This window comes from Oncorhynchus tshawytscha, linkage group LG11, assembly GCF_018296145.1.
Source record: "Oncorhynchus tshawytscha isolate Ot180627B linkage group LG11, Otsh_v2.0, whole genome shotgun sequence".
NCBI lineage: Eukaryota > Metazoa > Chordata > Actinopteri > Salmoniformes > Salmonidae > Oncorhynchus > Oncorhynchus tshawytscha.
The window spans coordinates 55,672,838-55,697,369 of NC_056439.1; the positions used below are offsets into that span (position 1 = coordinate 55,672,838).

At 50.6% G+C, this 24,532-nt stretch overlaps 1 protein-coding gene across 1 annotated transcript in view; it reads left to right on the forward strand.

Annotated features, from left to right (window-relative positions):
* Nucleotides 1-24,532, forward strand: part of LOC112241574 (GDNF family receptor alpha-4-like) — a 132,794-nt gene that overhangs the window by 100,462 nt on the left and 7,800 nt on the right. The window contains exon 3 of the mRNA XM_042330445.1: nucleotides 5,785-5,865. Within this exon, the coding sequence (XP_042186379.1) occupies nucleotides 5,785-5,865 (81 nt within the window). The remainder of the gene's footprint in view (nucleotides 1-5,784; nucleotides 5,866-24,532) is intronic.

The following is a 24,532-nucleotide window of genomic DNA, read 5'->3' on the forward strand; positions in this document are numbered from 1 at the left end:
TCCTAATCTATAGTACCAGTCTATATAACACCTAGCCCTAATCTATAGCACCAGTCTGTATAACACCTAGCCCTAATCTATAGCACCAGTCTGTATAACACCTAGTCCTAATCTATAGTACCAGTCTATATAACACCTAGCCCTAATCTATAGTACCAGTCTATATAACACCTAGTCCTAATCTATAGCACCAGTCTGTATAACACCTAGTCCTAATCTATAGCACCAGTCTGTATAACACCTAGTCCTAATCTATAGCACCAGTCTGTATAACACCTAGCCCTAATCTATAGCACCAGTCTGTCCTGCATTGTGAGACAATAACACCTAGTCCTAATCTATATTACCAGTCTGTTTAACACCTAGTCCTAATCTATAGCACCAGTCTGTATAACACCTAGTCCTAATCTATAGCACCAGTCTATATAACACCTAGCCCTAATCTATAGCACCAGTCTATATAACACCTAGTCCTAATCTATAGTACCAGTCTGTATAACACCTAGTCCTAATCTATAGCACCAGTCTGTCCTGCATGGTGAGACAATAACACCTAGTCCTAATCTATAGCACCAGTCTGTATAACACCTAGTCCTAATCTATAGCACCAGTCTGCCCTGCATGGTGAGACAATAACACCTAGCCCTAATCTATAGTGCCAGTCTGTTTAACACCTAGTCCTAATCTATAGCACCAGTCTGTTTAACACCTAGTCCAATCTATAGCACCAGTCTATATAACACCTAACCCTAATCTATAGTACCAGTCTGTATAACACCTAACCCTAATCTATAGTACCAGTCTGTATAACACCTAACCCTAATCTATAGTACCAGTCTGTATAACACCTAGCCCTAATCTATAGAACCAGTCTATATAACACCTAGCCCTAATCTATAGCACCAGTCTGTCCTGCATGGTGAGATTATAACACCTAGTCCTAATCTATATTACCAGTCTGTCCTGCATGGTGAGACAATAACACCTAACCCTAATCTATAGTACCAGTCTGTATAACACCTAACCCAATCTATGGTACTAGTCTGTATAACACCTAGTCCTAATCTATAGCACCAGTCTGTCCTGCATGGTGAGATTATAACACCTAGTCCTAATCTATATTACCAGTCTATATAACACCTAGTCCTAATCTATAGCACCAGTCTGTCCTGCATGGTGAGATTATAACACCTAACCCTAATCTATAGTACCAGTCTGTATAACACCTACCCCTAATCTATAGTACCAGTCTGTCCTGCATGGTGAGATTATAACACCTAGTCCTAATCTATATTACCAGTCTATATAACACCTAGTCCTAATCTATATTACCAGTCTGTCCTGCATGGTGAGACAATAACACCTAACCCTAATCTATAGTACCAGTCTGTATAACACCTAGTCCTAATCTATAGTACCAGTCTGTATAACACCTAGCCCTAATCTATAGAACCAGTCTGTCCTGCATGGTGAGATTATAACACCTAACCCTAATCTATAGTACCAGTCTGTATAACACCTACCCCTAATCTATAGTACCAGTCTGTCCTACATGTTGAGATTATAACACCTAACCCTAATCTATAGTACCAGTTTATATAACACCTAGCCCTAATCTATAGTACCAGTCTGTCCTGCATGGTGAGATTATAACACCTAGCCCTAATCTATAGTACCAGTCTGTATAACACCTACCCCTAATCTATAGCACCAGTCTGTCCTGCATGTTGAGATTATAACACCTAGCCCTAATCTATAGTACCAGTCTGTATAACACCTACCCCTAATCTATAGCACCAGTCTGTCCTGCATGTTGAGATTATATCACCTAGCCCTAATCTATAGTACCAGTCTATATAACACCTAACCCTAATCTGTAGTACCAGTCTATATAACACCTAGTCCTAATCTATACTACCAGGCTATATAACACCTAACCCTAATCTATAGTACCAGTCTATATAACACCTAACCCTAATCTATACTACCAGTCTATATAACACCTAACCCTAATCTATAGTACTAGTCTATATAACACCTAACCCTAATCTATACTACCAGGCTATATAACACCTAACCCTAATCTATAGTACCCGTCTATATAACACCTAGCCCTAATCTATAGTACCAGTCTGTATAACACCTAGTCCTAATCTATAGCACCAGTCTGTATAACACCTAACCCTAATCTATAGTACCAGTCTGTATAACACCTAGCCCTAATCTATAGTACCAGTCTGTCCTACATGGTGAGATTATAACACCTAGTCCTAATCTATAGTACCAGTCTATATAACACCTAGTCCTAATCTATAGTACTAGTCTATATAACACCTAGCCCTAATCTATAGTACCAGTCTATATAACACCTAGTCCTAATCTATAGTACCAGTCTATATAACACCTAGCCATAATCTATAGCACCAGTCTGTCCTGCATGGTGAGACAATAACACCTAGTCCTAATCTATAGTACCAGTCTGTATAACACCTAGCCCTAATCTATAATACCAGTCTGTCCTACATGGTGAGATTATAACACCTAACCCTAATCTATAGTACCAGTCTATATAACACCTACCCATAATCTATAGCACCAGTCTGTCCGTCATGGTGAGATTATAACACCTAGCCCTAATCTATAGTACCGGTCTGTCCTACATGGTGAGATTATAACACCTAACCCTAATCTATAGTACCAGTCTATATAACACAGCCCTAATCTATAGTACCATTCTATATAACACCTAATCCTAATCTATAGTACCAGTCTGTCCTGCATGGTGAGATTATAACACCTAGTCCTAATCTATATTACCAGTCTATATAACACCTAGCCCTAATCTATAGCACCAGTCTGTATAACACCTAGTCCTAATCTATAGTACCAGTCTATATAACACCTTGCCCTAATCTATAGTACCAGTCTGTTTAACACCTAGCCCTAATCTATAGCACCAGTCTGTTTAACACCTAGCCCTAATCTATAGCACCAGTCTGTATAACACCTAGTCCTAATCTATAGCACCAGTCTATATAACACCTAGTCCTAATCTATAGTACCAGTCTGTATAACACCTAGTCCTAATCTATAGTACCAGTCTATATAACACCTAGCCCTAATCTATAGTACTAGTCTATATAACACCTAGCCCTAATCTATAGTACCAGTCTATATAACACCTAGTCCTAATCTATAGTACCAGTCTATATAACACCTAGCCCTAATCTATAGTACCAGTCTATATAACACCTAGCCCTAATCTATAGCACCAGTCTGTATAACACCTAGCCCTAATCTATAGTACCAGTCTGTATAACACCTAGTTCTAATCTATAGTACCAGTCTGTTGTACATGGTGAGAATATAACACCTAGCCCTAATCTATAGTACCAGTCTATATAACACCTATTCCTAATCTATAGTACCAGTCTGTCCAACAGCTGTACATAGTCTATCGGTAAATAGCCCACCCATTTTTACCTACCTCATCCCCATACTGTTTTTATTTATTTACTTTTCTGCTCTTTTGCACACCAATATCTCTACCTGTACATGACCATCTGATCATTTATCACTGCAGTGTTAATATGTAAAATTGTAATTATTCGCCTACCTCCTCATGCCTTTTGCACACAATGTATATAGACTCCACTTTTTTTCTACTGTGTTATTGACTTGTTAATTGTTTACTCCATGTGTAACTCTGTGTTGTCTGTTCACACTGCTATGCTTTATCTTGGCCAGGTCGCAGTTGCAAATGAGAACTTGTTCTCAACTAGCCTACCTGGTTAAATAAAGGTGAAATAAAAATGTACAATTAAAAAAAAAAAAAAAACACCTAGCCCTAATCTATAGAACCAGTCTGTATAACACCTAGCCCTAATCTATAGTACCAGTCTATTTAACACCTAGCCCTAATCTATAGTACCAGTCTATATAACACCTAGCCCTAATCTATAGTACCAGTCTGTCCAACAAGGTTGGATTATAACACCTAGCCCTAATCTATAGAACCAGTCTGTATAACACCTAGCCCTAATCTATAGTACCAGTTTATATAACACAGCCCTAATCTATAGTACCAGTCTATATAACACCTAGCCCTAATCTATAGTACCAGTCTGTCCTACATGGTGAGATTATATTACCTAGTCCTAATCTATAGTACCAGTCTATATAACACCTAGCCCTAATCTATAGTACCAGTCTATATAACACCTAGTCCTAATCTATAGTACCAGTCTATATAACACCTAGTCCTAATCTATAGTACCAGTCTATATAACACCTAGCCCTAATCTATAGTACCAGTCTATATAACACCTAGTCCTAATCTATAGTACCAGTCTGTCCTACATGGTGAGATTATAACACCTAACCCTAATCTATAGTACCAGTCTATATAACACCTAGCCCTAATCTATAGCACCAGTCTGTCCTACATGGAGAGATTATAACACCTAACCCTAATCTATAGTACCAGTCTATATAACACCTCGCCCTAATCTATAGTACCAGTCTATATAACACCTAGCCCTAATCTATAGTACCAGTCTATATAACACCGAGCCCTAATCTATAGTACCAGTCTATATAACACCTAGCCCTAATCTATAGTACCAGTCTATATAACACCTAGCCCTAATCTATAGTACCAGTATATATAACACCTAGCCCTAATCTGTAGTACCAGTCTATATAACACCTAGTCCTAATCTATAGTACCACTCTGTCCTACATGGTGAGATTATAACACCTAGCCCTAATCTATAGTACCAGTCTATATAACACCTAGCCCTAATCTATAGTACCAGTCTATATAACACCTAACCCTAATCTATACTACCAGTCTATATAACACCTAGCCCTAATCTATAGTACCAGTCTATATAACACCTAACCCTAATCTATACTACCAGTCTATATAACACCTAGTCCTAATCTATAGTACCAGTCTATATAACACCTAGCTCTAATCTATAGTACCAGTCTGTCCTACATGTTGAAATTATAACACTTAGGGACAGGGGGATTGAGAGAGGACAGGGAGAGAGAGTGGACAGGGAGAGAGGACAGGGGGCAGAGAGAGGACAGGGAGAGGGAGAGAGAAGACAAGGAGATAATGGGACAATGAGAGAGAGGGACAGGGAGATTGAGAGAGGACAGGGAGAAAGAGAGAGAGGACAGGGAGAGAATGGGACAGGGAAAGAGAGGGACAGGGAGATTGAGAGAGGACAGGGAGAGAGAGAGGACAAGGAGAGAATGGGACAGGGAGATTGAGAGAGGACAGGGAGAGCGAGAGAGAGGACAAGGAGAGAATGGGACAGGTTGAGAGAGAGAGGGACAGGGAGATTGAGAGAGGACAGGGAGAGAGAGAGGACAGGGAGAGGGAGAGAGAAGACAAGGAGAGAATGGAACAGGTTGAGAGAGAGGACAGGGTGAGAGAGAGGACAAGGAGAGAATGGGACAGGTTGAGAGAGAGAGAGGGGCAGGGAGAGAGAGAGGACAAGGAGAGAATGGGACAGGTTGAGAGAGAGAGAGGGACAGGGTGAGAGAGAGAGAGAGGGACAGGGAGAGACAAACTGTCTCAGTATCTATTGGAGCCTGCATAGTGAGACCACAGGAAAGTCCAGGGAAGATGTCAGGGGTCAAAGATCAGACACGGGGTCAAGGAACCCTAGTCTGTAACTACTTTGTCAGCTCGACTGTATGTCCAGCTACTTCAATTACTAAACATTTATTGGGTGATTCCTGAAAACATTGACGTGTGTCTGTCTGCAGGACTGAGTCTGGTGGAGAGTTACCCGTACGAACCAGAGGAGAGGGGCTTCGACTACGTACGCCTGGCCTACATGGCTGCAGGTGAGTGTTTACCCTGGGGGTAGATAGAGGGGGGCAGCTATAGTCCTGTGCCTCTATCACTGCAGGTGAGTGTTTACCCTGGGGGTAGATAGAGGGGGCAGCTATAGTCCTGTGCCCCCTATCACTGCAGGGGAGTGTTTACCCTGGGGGTAGATAGAGGGGGCAGCTATAGTCCTGTGCCTCTATCACTGCAGGTGAGTGTTTACCCTGGGGGTAGATAGAGGGGGCAGCTATAGTCCTGTGCCTCTATCACTGCAGGTGAGTGTTTACCCTGGGGGTAGATAGAGGGGGCAGCTATAGTCCTGTGCCTCTATCACTGCAGGTGAGTGTTTACCCTGGGGGTAGATAGAGGGGGCAGCTATAGTCCTGTGCCTCTATCACTGCAGGTGAGTGTTTACCCTGGGGGTAGATAGAGGGGGCAGCTATAGTCCTGTGCCTCTATCACTGCAGGTGAGTGTTTACCCTGGGGGTAGATAGAGGGGGCAGCTATAGTCCTGTGCCCCCTATCACTGCAGGGGAGTGTTTACCCTGGGGGTAGATAGAGGGGGCAGCTATAGTCCTGTGCCTCTATCACTGCAGGTGAGTGTTTACCCTGGGGGTAGATAGAGGGGGCAGCTATAGTCCTGTGCCTCTATCACTGCAGGGGAGTGTTTACCCTGGGGGTAGATAGAGGGGGCAGCTATAGTCCTGTGCCTCTATCACTGCAGGTGAGTGTTTACCCTGGGGGTAGATAGAGGGGGCAGCTATAGTCCTGTGCCCCCTATCACTGCAGGGGAGTGTTTACCCTGGGGGTAGATAGAGGGGGCAGCTATAGTCCTGTGCCTCTATCACTGCAGGTGAGTATTTACCCTGGGGGTAGATAGAGGGGGCAGCTATAGTCCTGTGCCCCTATCACTGCAGGTGAGTGTTTACCCTGGGGGTAGATAGAGGGGGCAGCTATAGTCCTGTGCCTCTATCACTGCAGGTGAGTGTTTACCCTGGGGGTAGATAGAGGGGGCAGCTATAGTCCTGTGCCTCTATCACTGCAGGTGAGTGTTTACCCTGGGGGTAGATAGAGGGGGCAGCTATAGTCCTGTGCCTCTATCACTGCAGGTGAGTGTTTACCCTGGGGGTAGATAGAGGGGGCAGCTATAGTCCTGTGCCTCTATCACTGCAGGTGAGTGTTTACCCTGGGGGTAGATAGGGGGGCAGCTATAGTCCTGTGCCCCCTATCACTGCAGGTGAGTGTTTACCCTGGGGGTAGATAGAGGGGGCAGCTATAGTCCTGTGCCTCTATCACTGCAGGTGAGTGTTTACCCTGGGGGTAGATAGAGGGGGCAGCTATAGTCCTGTGCCCCTATCACTGCAGGTGAGTGTTTACCCTGGGGGTAGATAGAGGGGGCAGCTATAGTCCTGTGCCTCTATCACTGCAGGTGAGTGTTTACCCTGGGGGTAGATAGAGGGGGCAGCTATAGTCCTGTGCCTCTATCACTGCAGGGGAGTGTTTACCCTGGGGGTAGATAGAGGGGGCAGCTATAGTCCTGTGCCTCTATCACTGCAGGTGAGTGTTTACCCTGGGGGTAGATAGAGGGGGCAGCTATAGTCCTGTGCCCCCTATCACTGCAGGGGAGAGTTTACCCTGGGGGTAGATAGAGGGGGCAGCTATAGTCCTGTGCCCCCTATCACTGCAGGGGAGTGTTTACCCTGGGGGTAGATAGAGGGGGCAGCTATAGTCCTGTGCCTCTATCACTGCAGGTGAGTGTTTACCCTGGGGGTAGATAGGGGGCAGCTATAGTCCTGTGCCTCTATCACTGCAGGTGAGTGTTTACCCTGGGGGTAGATAGATGGGGGCAGCTATAGTCCTGTGCCCCTATCACTGCAGGTGAGTGTTTACCCTGGGGGTAGATAGAGGGGGCAGCTATAGTCCTGTGCCCCTATCACTGCAGGTGAGTGTTTACCCTGGGGGTAGATAAAGGGGGCAGCTATAGTCCTGTGCCCCTATCACTGCAGGTGAGTGTTTACCCTGGGGGTAGATAGAGGGGGCAGCTATAGTCCTGTGCCTCTATCACTGCAGGTGAGTGTTTACCCTGGGGGTAGATAGAGAGGGGGCAGCTATAGTCCTGTGCCTCTATCACTGCAGGTGAGTGTTTACCCTGGGGGTAGATAGAGGGGGCAGCTATAGTCCTGTGCCTCTATCACTGCAGGTGAGTGTTTACCCTGGGGGTAGATAGAGGGGGCAGCTATAGTCCTGTGCCTCTATCACTGCAGGTGAGTGTTTACCCTGGGGGTAGATAGAGGGGGCAGCTATAGTCCTGTGCCTCTATCACTGCAGGTGAGTGTTTACCCTGGGGGTAGATAGAGGGGGCAGCTATAGTCCTGTGCCTCTATCACTGCAGGGGAGTGTTTACCCTGGGGGTAGATAGAGGGGGCAGCTATAGTCCTGTGCCTCTATCACTGCAGGTGAGTGTTTACCCTGGGGGTAGATAGAGGGGGCAGCTATAGTCCTGTGCCTCTATCACTGCAGGTGAGTGTTTACCCTGGGGGTAGATAGAGGGGGCAGCTATAGTCCTGTGCCTCTATCACTGCAGGTGAGTGTTTACCCTGGGGGTAGATAGAGGGGGCAGCTATAGTCCTGTGCCTCTATCACTGCAGGTGAGTGTTTACCCTGGGGGTAGATAGGGGGGCAGCTATAGTCCTGTGCCCCCTATCACTGCAGGTGAGTGTTTACCCTGGGGGTAGATAGAGGGGGCAGCTATAGTCCTGTGCCTCTATCACTGCAGGTGAGTGTTTACCCTGGGGGTAGATAGAGGGGGCAGCTATAGTCCTGTGCCTCTATCACTGCAGGGGAGTGTTTACCCTGGGGGTAGATAGAGGGGGCAGCTATAGTCCTGTGCCTCTATCACTGCAGGTGAGTGTTTACCCTGGGGGTAGATAGAGGGGGCAGCTATAGTCCTGTGCCTCTATCACTGCAGGTGAGTGTTTACCCTGGGGGTAGATAGAGGGGGCAGCTATAGTCCTGTGCCTCTATCACTGCAGGGGAGTGTTTACCCTGGGGGTAGATAGAGGGGGCAGCTATAGTCCTGTGCCTCTATCACTGCAGGGGAGTGTTTACCCTGGGGGTAGATAGAGGGGGCAGCTATAGTCCTGTGCCTCTATCACTGCAGGTGAGTGTTTACCCTGGGGTAGATAGAGGGGGCAGCTATAGTCCTGTGCCTCTATCACTGCAGGTGAGTGTTTACCCTGGGGGTAGATAGAGGGGGCAGCTATAGTCCTGTGCCTCTATCACTGCAGGTGAGTGTTTACCCTGGGGGTAGATAGAGGGGGCAGCTATAGTCCTGTGCCTCTATCACTGCAGGTGAGTGTTTACCCTGGGGGTAGATAGAGGGGGCAGCTATAGTCCTGTGCCTCTATCACTGCAGGTGAGTGTTTACCCTGGGGGTAGATAGAGGGGGCAGCTATAGTCCTGTGCCTCTATCACTGCAGGGGAGTGTTTACCCTGGGGGTAGATAGAGGGGGCAGCTATAGTCCTGTGCCTCTATCACTGCAGGGGAGTGTTTACCCTGGGGGTAGATAGAGGGGGCAGCTATAGTCCTGTGCCTCTATCACTGCAGGTGAGTGTTTACCCTGGGGGTAGATAGAGGGGGCAGCTATAGTCCTGTGCCTCTATCACTGCAGGTGAGTGTTTACCCTGGGGGTAGATAGAGGGGGCAGCTATAGTCCTGTGCCTCTATCACTGCAGGTGAGTGTTTACCCTGGGGGTAGATAGAGGGGGCAGCTATAGTCCTGTGCCTCTATCACTGCAGGTGAGTGTTTACCCTGGGGGTAGATAGAGGGGGCAGCTATAGTCCTGTGCCTCTATCACTGCAGGTGAGTGTTTACCCTGGGGGTAGATAGAGGGGGCAGCTATAGTCCTGTGCCTCTATCACTGCAGGTGAGTGTTTACCCTGGGGGTAGATAGAGGGGGCAGCTATAGTCCTGTGCCTCTATCACTGCAGGGGAGTGTTTACCCTGGGGGTAGATAGAGGGGGCAGCTATAGTCCTGTGCCTCTATCACTGCAGGGGAGTGTTTACCCTGGGGGTAGATAGAGGGGGCAGCTATAGTCCTCTGCCCCTATCACTGCAGGGGAGTGTTTACCCTGGGGGTAGATAGAGGGGGCAGCTATAGTCCTGTGCCCTTATCACTGCAGGTGAGTGTTTACCCTGGGGGTAGATAGAGGGGGCAGCTATAGTCCTGTGCCTCTATCACTGCAGGTGAGTGTTTACCCTGGGGGTAGATAGAGGGGGCAGCTATAGTCCTGTGCCTCTATCACTGCAGGTGAGTGTTTACCCTGGGGGTAGATAGAGGGGGCAGCTATAGTCCTGTGCCCCCTATCACTGCAGGTGAGTGTTTACCCTGGGGGTAGATAGAGGGGGCAGCTATAGTCCTGTGCCTCTATCACTGCAGGTGAGTGTTTACCCTGGGGGTAGATAGAGGGGGCAGCTATAGTCCTGTGCCCCCTATCACTGCAGGTGAGTGTTTACCCTGGGGGTAGATAGAGGGGGCAGCTATAGTCCTGTGCCTCTATCACTGCAGGTGAGTGTTTACCCTGGGGGTAGATAGAGGGGGCAGCTATAGTCCTGTGCCTCTATCACTGCAGGGGAGTGTTTACCCTGAGGGTAGATAGAGGGGGCAGCTATAGTCCTGTGCCTCTATCACTGCAGGTGAGTGTTTACCCTGGGGGTAGATAGAGGGGGCAGCTATAGTCCTGTGCCTCTATCACTGCAGGTGAGTGTTTACCCTGGGGGTAGATAGAGGGGGCAGCTATAGTCCTGTGCCTCTATCACTGCAGGGGAGTGTTTACCCTGGGGGTAGATAGAGGGGGCAGCTATAGTCCTGTGCCCCCTATCACTGCAGGTGAGTGTTTACCCTGGGGGTAGATAGAGGGGGCAGCTATAGTCCTGTTCCTCTATCACTGCAGGTGAGTGTTTACCCTGGGGGTAGATAGAGGGGGCAGCTATAGTCCTGTGCCTCTATCACTGCAGGGGAGTGTTTACCCTGGGGGTAGATAGAGGGGGCAGCTATAGTCCTGTTCCTCTATCACTGCAGGTGAGTGTTTACCCTGGGGGTAGATAGAGGGGGCAGCTATAGTCCTGTGCCCCTATCACTGCAGGTGAGTGTTTACCCTGGGGGTAGATAGAGGGGGCAGCTATAGTCCTGTGCCTCTATCACTGCAGGGGAGTGTTTACCCTGGGGGTAGATAGAGGGGGCAGCTATAGTCCTGTGCCTCTATCACTGCAGGGGAGTGTTTACCCTGGGGGTAGATAGATGGGGGCAGCTATAGTCCTGTGCCTCTATCACTGCAGGTGAGTGTTTACCCTGGGGGTAGATAGAGGGGGCAGCTATAGTCCTGTGCCTCTATCACTGCAGGTGAGTGTTTACCCTGGGGGTAGATAGACTGCAGGGGGGCAGCTATAGTCCTGTGCCTCTATCACTGCAGGTGAGTGTTTACCCTGGGGGTAGATAGAGGGGGGCAGCTATAGTCCTGTGCCCCTATCACTGCAGGTGAGTGTTTACCCTGGGGGTAGATAGAGGGGGGCAGCTATAGTCCTGTGCCCCCCTATCACTGCAGGTGAGTGTTTACCCTGGGGGTAGATAGAGGGGGGCAGCTATAGTCCTGTGCCTCTATCACTGCAGGTGAGTGTTTACCCTGGGGGTAGATAGAGGGGGGCAGCTATAGTCCTGTGCCTCTATCACTGCAGGTGAGTGTTTACCCTGGGGGTAGATAGAGGGGGCAGCTATAGTCCTGTGCCTCTATCACTGCAGGTGAGTGTTTACCCTGGGGGTAGATAGAGGGGGCAGCTATAGTCCTGTGCCTCTATCACTGCAGGTGAGTGTTTACCCTGGGGGTAGATAGAGGGGGCAGCTATAGGGCAGCTATGCAGGTGAGTCCTGTGCCTCTATCACTGCAGGTGAGTGTTTACCCTGGGGGTAGATAGAGGGGGCAGCTATAGTCCTGTGCCTCTATCACTGCAGGTGAGTGTTTACCCTGGGGGTAGATAGGGGGGCAGCTATAGTCCTGTGCCTCTATCACTGCAGGGGAGTGTTTACCCTGGGGGTAGATAGAGGGGGCAGCTATAGTCCTGTGCCCCCTATCACTGCAGGTGAGTGTTTACCCTGGGGGTAGATAGAGGGGGCAGCTATAGTCCTGTGCCTCTATCACTGCAGGTGAGTGTTTACCCTGGGGGTAGATAGAGGGGGCAGCTATAGTCCTGTGCCTCTATCACTGCAGGGGAGTGTTTACCCTGGGGGTAGATAGAGGGGGCAGCTATAGTCCTGTGTCTCTATCACTGCAGGTGAGTGTTTACCCTGGGGGTAGATAGAGGGGGCAGCTATAGTCCTGTGCCTCTATCACTGCAGGTGAGTGTTTACCCTGGGGTAGATATAGAGGGGGCAGCTATAGTCCTGTGCCTCTATCACTGCAGGGGAGTGTTTACCCTGGGGGTAGATAGAGGGGGCAGCTATAGTCCTGTGCCCCCTATCACTGCAGGTGAGTGTTTACCCTGGGGGTAGATAGAGGGGGCAGCTATAGTCCTGTGCCTCTATCACTGCAGGGAGTGTTTACCCTGGGGGTAGATAGAGGGGGCAGCTATAGTCCTGTGCCTCTATCACTGCAGGTGAGTGTTTACCCTGGGGGTAGATAGAGGGGGCAGCTATAGTCCTGTGCCTCTATCACTGCAGGGGAGTGTTTACCCTGGGGGTAGATAGAGGGGGCAGCTATAGTCCTGTGCCTCTATCACTGCAGGTGAGTGTTTACCCTGGGGGTAGATAGAGGGGGCAGCTATAGTCCTGTGCCCCCTATCACTGCAGGTGAGTGTTTACCCTGGGGGTAGATAGAGGGGGCAGCTATAGTCCTGTGCCTCTATCACTGCAGGTGAGTGTTTACCCTGGGGGTAGATAGAGGGGGCAGCTATAGTCCTGTGCCTCTATCACTGCAGGGGAGTGTTTACCCTGAGGGTAGATAGAGGGGGCAGCTATAGTCCTGTGCCTCTATCACTGCAGGTGAGTGTTTACCCTGGGGGTAGATAGAGGGGGCAGCTATAGTCCTGTGCCTCTATCACTGCAGGTGAGTGTTTACCCTGGGGGTAGATAGAGGGGGCAGCTATAGTCCTGTGCCTCTATCACTGCAGGGGAGTGTTTACCCTGGGGGTAGATAGAGGGGGCAGCTATAGTCCTGTGCCCCCTATCACTGCAGGTGAGTGTTTACCCTGGGGGTAGATAGAGGGGGCAGCTATAGTCCTGTTCCTCTATCACTGCAGGTGAGTGTTTACCCTGGGGGTAGATAGAGGGGGCAGCTATAGTCCTGTGCCTCTATCACTGCAGGGGAGTGTTTACCCTGGGGGTAGATAGAGGGGGCAGCTATAGTCCTGTTCCTCTATTACTGCAGGTGAGTGTTTACCCTGGGGGTAGATAGAGGGGGCAGCTATAGTCCTGTGCCCCTATCACTGCAGGTGAGTGTTTACCCTGGGGGTAGATAGAGGGGGCAGCTATAGTCCTGTGCCTCTATCACTGCAGGGGAGTGTTTACCCTGGGGGTAGATAGAGGGGGCAGCTATAGTCCTGTGCCTCTATCACTGCAGGGGAGTGTTTACCCTGGGGGTAGATAGATGGGGGCAGCTATAGTCCTGTGCCTCTATCACTGCAGGTGAGTGTTTACCCTGGGGGTAGATAGAGGGGGCAGCTATAGTCCTGTGCCTCTATCACTGCAGGTGAGTGTTTACCCTGGGGGTAGATAGAGGGGGCAGCTATAGTCCTGTGCCTCTATCACTGCAGGTGAGTGTTTACCCTGGGGGTAGATAGAGGGGGCAGCTATAGTCCTGTGCCTCTATCACTGCAGGTGAGTGTTTACCCTGGGGGTAGATAGGGGGGCAGCTATAGTCCTGTGCCCCCTATCACTGCAGGTGAGTGTTTACCCTGGGGGTAGATAGAGGGGGCAGCTATAGTCCTGTGCCCCCTATCACTGCAGGTGAGTGTTTACCCTGGGGGTAGATAGAGGGGGCAGCTATTGTCCTGTGCCTCTATCACTGCAGGTGAGTGTTTACCCTGGGGGTAGATAGAGGGGGCAGCTATAGTCCTGTGCCTCTATCACTGCAGGTGAGTGTTTACCCTGGGGGTAGATAGAGGGGGCAGCTATAGTCCTGTGCCCCCTATCACTGCAGGTGAGTGTTTACCCTGGGGGTAGATAGAGGGGGCAGCTATAGTCCTGTGCCTCTATCACTGCAGGGAGTGTTTACCCTGGGGGTAGATAGAGGGGGCAGCTATAGTCCTGTGCCTCTATCACTGCAGGTGAGTGTTTACCCTGGGGGTAGATAGAGGGGGCAGCTATAGTCCTGTGCCTCTATCACTGCAGGGGAGTGTTTACCCTGGGGGTAGATAGAGGGGGCAGCTATAGTCCTGTGCCTCTATCACTGCAGGTGAGTGTTTACCCTGGGGGTAGATAGAGGGGGCAGCTATAGTCCTGTGCCTCTATCACTGCAGGGGAGTGTTTACCCTGGGGGTAGATAGAGGGGGCAGCTATAGTCCTGTGCCTCTATCACTGCAGGTGAGTGTTTACCCTGGGGGTAGATAGAGGGGGCAGCTATAGTCCTGTGCCTCTATCACTGCAGGGGAGTGTTTACCCTGGGGGTAGATAGAGGGGGCAGCTATAGTCCTGTGCCTCTATCACTGCAGGTGAGTGTTTACCCTGGGGGTAGATAGAGGGGGCAGCTATAGTCCTGTGCCCTTATCACTGCAGGTGAGTGTTTACCCTGGGGGTAGATAGAGGGGGCAGCTATAGTCCTGTGCCTCTATCACTGCAGGTGAGTGTTTACCCTGGGGGTAGATAGAGGGGGCAGCTATAGTCCTGTGCCTCTATCACTGCAGGTGAGTGTTTACCCTGGGGGTAGATAGAGGGGGCAGCTATAGTCCTGTGCCTCTATCACTGCAGGTGAGTGTTTACCCTGGGGGTAGATAGAGGGGGCAGCTATAGTCCTGTGCCTCTATCACTGCAGGTGAGTGTTTACCCTGGGGGTAGATAGAGGGGGCAGCTATAGTCCTGTGCCTCTATCACTGCAGGTGAGTGTTTACCCTGGGGGTAGATAGAGGGGGCAGCTATAGTCCTGTGCCTCTATCACTGCAGGTGAGTGTTTACCCTGGGGGTAGATAGAGGGGGCAGCTATAGTCCTGTGCCCTTATCACTGCAGGTGAGTGTTTACCCTGGGGGTAGATAGGGGGGCAGCTATAGTCCTGTGCCTCTATCACTGCAGGTGAGTGTTTACCCTGGGGGTAGATAGAGGGGGCAGCTATAGTCCTGTGCCTCTATCACTGCAGGTGAGTGTTTACCCTGGGGGTAGATAGAGGGGGCAGCTATAGTCCTGTGCCTCTATCACTACAGGTGAGTGTTTACCCTGGGGGTAGATAGAGGGGGCAGCTATAGTCCTGTGCCTCTATCACTGCAGGTGAGTGTTTACCCTGGGGGTAGATAGAGGGGGCAGCTATAGTCCTGTGCCTCTATCACTGCAGGTGAGTGTTTACCCTGGGGGTAGATAGAGGGGGCAGCTATAGTCCTGTGCCTCTATCACTGCAGGGAGTGTTTACCCTGGGGGTAGATAGAGGGGGCAGCTATAGTCCTGTGCCTCTATCACTGCAGGGAGTGTTTACCCTGGGGGTAGATAGGGGGGCAGCTATAGTCCTGTGCCTCTATCACTGCAGGTGAGTGTTTACCCTGGGGGTAGATAGAGGGGGCAGCTATAGTCCTGTGCCTCTATCACTGCAGGTGAGTGTTTACCCTGGGGGTAGATAGAGGGGGCAGCTATAGTCCTGTGCCTCTATCACTGCAGGTGAGTGTTTACCCTGGGGGTAGATAGAGGGGGCAGCTATAGTCCTGTGCCTCTATCACTGCAGGTGAGTGTTTACCCTGGGGGTAGATAGAGGGGGCAGCTATAGTCCTGTGCCTCTATCACTGCAGGTGAGTGTTTACCCTGGGGGTAGATAGAGAGGGGGCAGCTATAGTCCTGTGCCTCTATCACTGCAGGTGAGTGTTTACCCTGGGGGTAGATAGGGGGCAGCTATAGTCCTGTGCCTCTATCACTGCAGGGGAGTGTTTACCCTGGGGGGTAGATAGAGGGGGCAGCTATAGTCCTGTGCCTCTATCACTGCAGGTGAGTGTTTACCCTGGGGGTAGATAGAGGGGGCAGCTATAGTCCTGTGCCCCCTATCACTGCAGGGGAGTGTTTACCCTGGGGGTAGATAGAGGGGGCAGCTATAGTCCTGTGCCTCTATCACTGCAGGTGAGTGTTTACCCTGGGGGTAGATAGAGGGGGCAGCTATAGTCCTGTGCCTCTATCACTGCAGGTGAGTGTTTACCCTGGGGGTAGATAGAGGGGGCAGCTATAGTCCTGTGCCTCTATCACTGCAGGTGAGTGTTTACCCTGGGGGTAGATAGAGGGGGGCAGCTATAGTCCTGTGCCTCTATCACTGCAGGTGAGTGTTTACCCTGGGGGTAGATAGAGGGGGCAGCTATAGTCCTGTGCCTCTATCACTGCAGGTGAGTGTTTACCCTGGGGGTAGATAGGGGGGGCAGCTATAGTCCTGTGCCTCTATCACTGCAGGTGAGTGTTTACCCTGGGGGTAGATAGGGGGCAGCTATAGTCCTGTGCCTCTATCACTGCAGGTGAGTGTTTACCCTGGGGGTAGATAGAGGGGGCAGCTATAGTCCTGTGCCTCTATCACTGCAGGGGAGTGTTTACCCTGGGGGTAGATAGAGGGGGCAGCTATAGTCCTGTGCCTCTATCACTGCAGGTGAGTGTTTACCCTGGGGGTAGATAGAGGGGGCAGCTATAGTCCTGTGCCTCTATCACTGCAGGTGAGTGTTTACCCTGGGGGTAGATAGAGGGGGCAGCTATAGTCCTGTGCCTCTATCACTGCAGGTGAGTGTTTACCCTGGGGGTAGATAGAGGGGGCAGCTATAGTCCTGTGCCTCTATCACTGCAGGTGAGTGTTTACCCTGGGGGTAGATAGGGGGCAGCTATAGTCCTGTGCCCCCTATCACTGCAGGTGAGTGTTTACCCTGGGGGTAGATAGAGGGGGCAGCTATAGTCCTGTGCCTCTATCACTGCAGGTGAGTGTTTACCCTGGGGGTAGATAGGGGGTGCAGCTATAGTCCTGTGCCTCTATCACTGCAGGTGAGTGTTTACCCTGGGGGTAGATAGAGGGGGCAGCTATAGTCCTGTGCCTCTATCACTGCAGGGAGTGTTTACCCTGGGGGTAGATAGAGGGGGCAGCTATAGTCCTGTGCCCCCTATCACTGCAGGTGAGTGTTTACCCTGGGGGTAGATAGAGGGGGCAGCTATAGTCCTGTGCCCCCTATCACTGCAGGTGAGTGTTTACCCTGGGGGTAGATAGAGGGGGGCAGCTATAGTCCTGTGCCCCCCTATCACTGCAGGTGAGTGTTTACCCTGGGGGTAGATAGATGGGGGCAGCTATAGTCCTGTGCCTCTATCACTGCAGGTGAGTGTTTACCCTTGGGGTAGATAGAGGGGGGCAGCTATAGTCCTGTGCCCCCCTATCACTGCAGGTGAGTGTTTACCCTGGGGGTAGATAGAGGGGGCAGCTATAGTCCTGTGCCTCTATCACTGCAGGGGAGTGTTTACCCTGGGGGTAGATAGAGGGGGCAGCTATAGTCCTGTGCCTCTATCACTGCAGGTGAGTGTTTACCCTGGGGGTAGATAGAGGGGGCAGCTATAGTCCTGTGCCTCTATCACTGCAGGTGAGTGTTTACCCTGGGGGTAGATAGAGGGGGCAGCTATAGTCCTGTGCCTCTATCACTGCAGGTGAGTGTTTACCCTGGGGGTAGATAGGGGGCAGCTATAGTCCTGTGCCTCTATCACTGCAGGTGAGTGTTTACCCTGGGGGTAGATAGAGGGGGCAGCTATAGTCCTGTGCCTCTATCACTGCAGGTGAGTGTTTACCCTGGGGGTAGATAGAGGGGGGCAGCTATAGTCCTGTGCCTCTATCACTGCAGGTGAGTGTTTACCCTGGGGGTAGATAGAGGGGGCAGCTATAGTCCTGTGCCTCTATCACTGCAGGGGAGTGTTTACCCTGGGGGTAGATAGAGGGGGCAGCTATAGTCCTGTGCCTCTATCACTGCAGGGGAGTGTTTACCCTGGGGGTAGATAGAGGGGGCAGCTATAGTCCTGTGCCTCTATCACTGCAGGTGAGTGTTTACCCTGGGGGTAGATAGGGGGCAGCTATAGTCCTGTGCCTCTATCACTGCAGGTGAGTGTTTACCCTGGGGGTAGATAGAGGGGGCAGCTATAGTCCTGTGCCTCTATCACTGCAGGTGAGTGTTTACCCTGGGGGTAGATAGAGGGGGCAGCTATAGTCCTGTGCCTCTATCACTGCAGGTGAGTGTTTACCCTGGGGGTAGATAGAGGGGGCAGCTATAGTCCTGTGCCTCTATCACTGCAGGGGAGTGTTTACCCTGGGGGTAGATAGAGGGGGCAGCTATAGTCCTGTGCCTCTATCACTGCAGGTGAGTGTTTACCCTGGGGGTAGATAGAGGGGGCAGCTATAGTCCTGTGCCTCTATCACTGCAGGTGAGTGTTTACCCTGGGGGTAGATAGAGGGGGCAGCTATAGTCCTGTGCCTCTATCACTGCAGGTGAGTGTTTACCCTGGGGGTAGATAGAGGGGGCAGCTATAGTCCTGTGCCTCTATCACTGCAGGTGAGTGTTTACCCTGGGGGTAGATAGAGGGGGCAGCTATAGTCCTGTGCCTCTATCACTGCAGGGGAGTGTTTACCCTGGGGGTAGATAGAGGGGGCAGCTATAGTCCTGTGCCTCTATCACTGCAGGTAAGTGTTTACCCTGGGGGTAGATAGAGGGGGCAGCTATAGTCCTGTGCCTCTATCACTGCAGGTGAGTGTTTACCCTGGGGGTAGATAGAGGGGGGCAGCTATAGTCCTGTGCCCCCCTATCACTGCAGGTGAGTGTTTACCCTGGGGGTAGATAGAGGGGGGCAGCTATAGTCCTGTGCCCCCCTATCACTGCAGGTGAGTGTTTACCCTGGGGGTAGATAGAGGGGGCCTGCGGACAACTCTCGTAACCTGTCTGTGTGTCTAACCTGGGACCAACTCTCGTAACCTGTCTGTGTGTCTAACCTGGGACCAACTCTCGTAACCTGTCTGTGTGTCTACCCTTGGACCAACTAGACTAACCTGTCTGTGTGTCTCACCCTGGGACCAACTAGACTAACCTGTCTGTGTGTCTACCCTGGGACCAACTAGACTAACCTGTCTGTGTGTCTACCCTGGGACCAACTAGACTAACCTGTCTGTGTGTCTACCAAGGGACCAACTAGACTAACCTGTCTGTGTGTCTACCCTGGGACCAACTAGACTAACCTGTCTGTGTGTCTACCCTGGGACCAACTAGACTAACCTGTCTGTGTGTCTACCAAGGGACCAACTAGACTAACCTGTCTGTGTGTCTACCCTGGGACCAACTAGACTAACCTGTCTGTGTGTCTACCCTGGGACCAACTAGACTAACCTGTCTGTGTGTCTACCTTTGGACCAACTAGACTAACCTGTCTGTGTGTCTACCCTGGGACCAACTAGACTAACCTGTCTGTGTGTCTACCCTGGGACCAACTAGACTAACCTGTCTGTGTGTCTACCCTGGGACCAACTAGACTAACCTGTCTGTGTGTCTACCCTGGGACCAACTCTCGTAACCTGTCTGTGTGTCTACCCTGGGACCAACTCTCGTAACCTGTCTGTGTGTCTACCCTGGGACCAACTCTCGTAACTTGTCTGTGTGTCTACCCTGGGACCAACTAGACTAACCTGTCTGTGTGTCTACCCTGGGACCAACTAGACTAACCTGTCTGTGTGTCTACCCTGGGACCAACTCTCGTAACCTGTCTGTGTGTCTACCCTGGGACCAACTCTCGTAACCTGTCTGTGTGTCTACCCTGGGACCAACTCTCGTAACCTGTCTGTGTGTCTACCCTGGGACCAACTAGACTAACCTGTCTGTGTGTCTACCCTGGGACCAACTAGACTAACCTGTCTGTGTGTCTACCCTGGGACCAACTAGACTAACCTGTCTGTGTGTCTACCCTGGGACCAACTAGACTAACCTGTCTGTGTGTCTACCCTGGGACCAACTAGACTAACCTGTCTGTGTGTCTACCCTGGGACCAACTAGACTAACCTGTCTGTGTGTCTACCATGGGACCAACTCTCATAACCTGTCTGTGTGTCTACCAAGGGACCAACTCTCGTAACCTGTCTGTGTGTCTACCCTGGGACCAACTCTCGTAACCTGTCTGTGTGTCTACCCTGGGACCAACTAGACTAACCTGTCTGTGTGTCTACCCTGGGACCAACTAGACTAACCTGTCTGTGTGTCTACCCTGGGACCAACTAGACTAACCTGTCTGTGTGTCTACCCTGGGACCAACTCTCGTAACCTGTCTGTGTGTCTACCCTGGGACCAACTCTCGTAACCTGTCTTTGTGTCTACCCTGGGACCAACTCTCGTAACTTGTCTGTGTGTCTACCCTGGGACCAACTAGACTAACCTGTCTGTGTGTCTACCCTGGGACCAACTAGACTAACCTGTCTGTGTGTCTACCCTGGGACCAACTAGACTAACCTGTCTGTGTGTCTACCCTGGGACCAACTCTCGTAACCTGTCTGTGTGTCTACCCTGGGACCAACTCTCGTAACCTGTCTGTGTGTCTACCCTGGGACCAACTCTCGTAACCTGTCTGTGTGTCTACCCTGGGACCAACTAGACTAACCTGTCTGTGTGTCTACCCTGGGACCAACTAGACTAACCTGTCTGTGTGTCTACCCTGGGACCAACTAGACTAACCTGTCTGTGTGTCTACCAAGGGACCAACTCTCGTAACCTGTCTGTGTGTCTAACCTGGGACCAACTCTCGTAACCTGTCTGTGTGTCTACCCTTGGACCAACTAGACTAACCTGTCTGTGTGTCTACCCTGGGACCAACTCTCGTAACCTGTCTGTGTGTCTACCCTTGGACCAACTAGACTAACCTGTCTGTGTGTCTACCGTGGGACCAACTAGACTAACCTGTCTGTGTGTCTACCCTGGGACCAACTAGACTAACCTGTCTGTGTGTCTACCCTGGGACCAACTAGACTAACCTGTCTGTGTGTCTACCAAGGGACCAACTCTCGTAACCTGTCTGTGTGTCTACCCTGGGACCAACTCTCGTAACCTGTCTGTGTGTCTACCCTGGGACCAACTAGACTAACCTGTCTGTGTGTCTACCCTGGGACCAACTCTCGTAACCTGTCTGTGTGTCTACCCTGGGACCAACTAGACTAACCTGTCTGTGTGTCTACCCTGGGACCAACTAGACTAACCTGTCTGTGTGTCTACCCTGGGACCAACTAGACTAACCTGTCTGTGTGTCTACCCTGGGACCAACTAGACTAACCTGTCTGTGTGTCTACCAAGGGACCAACTCTCGTAACCTGTCTGTGTGTCTACCCTGGGACCAACTCTCGTAACCTGTCTGTGTGTCTACCCTGGGACCAACTAGACTAACCTGTCTGTGTGTCTACCCTGGGACCAACTAGACTAACCTGTCTGTGTGTCTACCCTGGGACCAACTAGACTAACCTGTCTGTGTGTCTACCCTGGGACCAACTAGACTAACCTGTCTGTGTGTCTACCCTGGGACCAACTAGACTAACCTGTCTGTGTGTCTACCAAGGGACCAACTAGACTAACCTGTCTGTGTGTCTACCCTGGGACCAACTAGACTAACCTGTCTGTGTGTCTACCCTGGGACCAACTAGACTAACCTGTCTGTGTGTCTACCAAGGGACCAACTAGACTAACCTGTCTGTGTGTCTACCCTGGGACCAACTAGACTAACCTGTGTGTGTCTCTACCCTGGGACCAACTAGACTAACCTGTCTGTGTGTCTACCTTTGGACCAACTAGACTAACCTGTCTGTGTGTCTACCCTGGGACCAACTCTCGTAACCTGTCTGTGTGTCTACCCTGGGACCAACTAGACTAACCTGTCTGTGTGTCTACCCTGGGACCAACTAGACTAACCTGTCTGTGTGTCTACCCTGGGACCAACTAGACTAACCTGTCTGTGTGTCTACCCTGGGACCAACTAGACTAACCTGTCTATAGAATAGACATTTCGTGATATGTAACTTTTAAGTTGCATTTATTTGGTCAGTCCAAAATGACTTTTTATTTCTGCCATGGAAATAAATGTATTTCCTATTACCATTTGTGGTTTCTATGCCTTTAGTTTTCCCATGTTACCAATTTATCTGTGAATTGTGAAAAGCTAATTAATTTTCCTTGCTTATCCTTTGAAGATCGTCATGTGAAAAGATTCTGGGGGCGAGCAGGTACATCTTCAATATGTACCCATTGTTCGTCTTTAGGGGTTGGAGGGGTTCACCGACCACCACAGATAAACTTACTCTTCGTGCCTGTTTCATTAAACTATGATCATTTTCAACATTTTGATGCCATATTTATATAATTATATAAAATACAAGCAATGAATTGTTCAGCAACAGGTTTCTGTGCCAATGCAACACACAACCAATAAACAAAGCATACCGACTTCGGCCACTTCAATATCATGGTTTGTGTTTTCAACAACACAATAAATAGACTATGTCAATCTGGACAAACAGAAAACACATCCCTCCCTGCCTTGTAGGTTTATCCAATATGTAGTCAGGCATATTTTTGTTTAAATCTAAAAATCCTGAGCAGTCAGAATGGGACAGGGTTAGGGACCACTACATAGGGGACAGGGTTAGGGACCACTACATAGGGGACAGGGTTAGGGACCACTACATAGGGGACAGGGTTAGGGACCACTACATAAGGGACAGGGTTAGGGACCACTACATAGGGGACAGGGTTAGGGACCACTACATAGGGGACAGGGTTAGGGACCACTACATAGGGGACAGGATTAGGGATTAGGGACCACTACATAGGGGACAGGTTTAGGGACCACTACATAGGGGACCCTGGATCATTGTTACTCTAACTTCCGCGACGCATATAAGGCCCTGCCCCGCCCCCCTTTCGGAAAAGCTGACCACGACTCCATTTTGTTGATCCCTGCCTACAGACAGAAACTAAAACAAGAAGCTCCCACGCTGAGGTCTGTCCAACGCTGGTCCGACCAAGCTGACTCCACACTCCAAGACTGCTTCCATCACGTGGACTGGGAGATGTTTCGTATTGCGTCAGACAACAACATTGACGAATACGCTGATTCGGTGTGCGAGTTCATTAGAACGTGCGTTGAAGATGTCGTTCCCATAGCAACGATTAAAACATTCCCTAACCAGAAACCGTGGATTGATGGCAGCATTCGTGTGGAACTGAAGGCGCGAACCACTGCTTTTAATCAGGGCAAGGTGTCTGGTGACATGACTGAATACAAACAGTGCAGCTATTCCCTCCGCAAGGCTATCAAACAAGCTAAGCGCCAGTACAGAGACAAAGTAGAATCTCAATTCAACGGCTCAGACACAAGAGGCATGTGGCAGGGTCTACAGTCAATCACGGACTACAGGAAGAAACCCAGCCCAGTCACGGACCAGGATGTCTTGCTCCCAGGCAGACTAAATAAATTTTGCCCGCTTTGAGGACAATACAGTGCCACTGACACGGCCTGCAACGAAAACATGCGGTCTCTCCTTCACTGCAGCCGAAGTGAGTAAGACATTTAGACGTGTTAACCCTCGCAAGGCTGCAGGCCCAGACGGCATCCCCAGCCGCGCCCTCAGAGCATGCGCAGACCAGCTGGCCGGTGTGTTTACGGACATATTCAATCAATCCCTATACCAGTCTGCTGTTCCCACATGCTTCAAGAGGGCCACCATTGTTCCTGTTCCCAAGAAAGCTAAGGTAACTGAGCTAAACGACTACCGCCCCGTAGCACTCACATCCGTCATCATGAAGTGCTTTGAGAGACTAGTCAAGGACCATATCACCTCCACCCTACCTGACACCCTTGACCCACTCCAATTTGCTTACCGCCCAAATAGGTCCACAGACGATGCAATCTCAACCACACTGCCCTAACCCATCTGGACAAGAGGAATACCTATGTGAGAATGCTGTTCATCGACTACAGCTCGGCATTCAACACCATAGTACCCTCCAAGCTCGTCATCAAGCTCGAGACCCTGGGTCTCGACCCCGACCTGTGCAACTGGGTACTGGACTTCCTGACGGGCCGCCCCCAGGTGGTGAGGGTAGGCAACAACATCTCCTCCCCGCTGATCCTCAACACTGGGGCCCCACAAGGGTGCGTTCTGAGCCCTCTCCTGTACTCCCTGTTCACCCACGACTGCGTGGCCATGCACGCCTCCAACTCAATCATCAAGTTTGCGGACGACACAACAGTGGTAGGCTTGATTACCAATAACGACGAGACGGCCTACAGGGAGGAGGTGAGGGCCCTCGGAGTGTGGTGTCAGGAAAATAACCTCACACTCAACGTCAACAAAACTAAGGAGATGATTGTGGACTTCAGGAAACAGCAGAGGGAACACCCCCATCCACATCGATGGAACAATAGTGGAGAGGGTAGCAAGTTTTAAGTTCCTCGGCATACACATCACAGACAAACTGAAT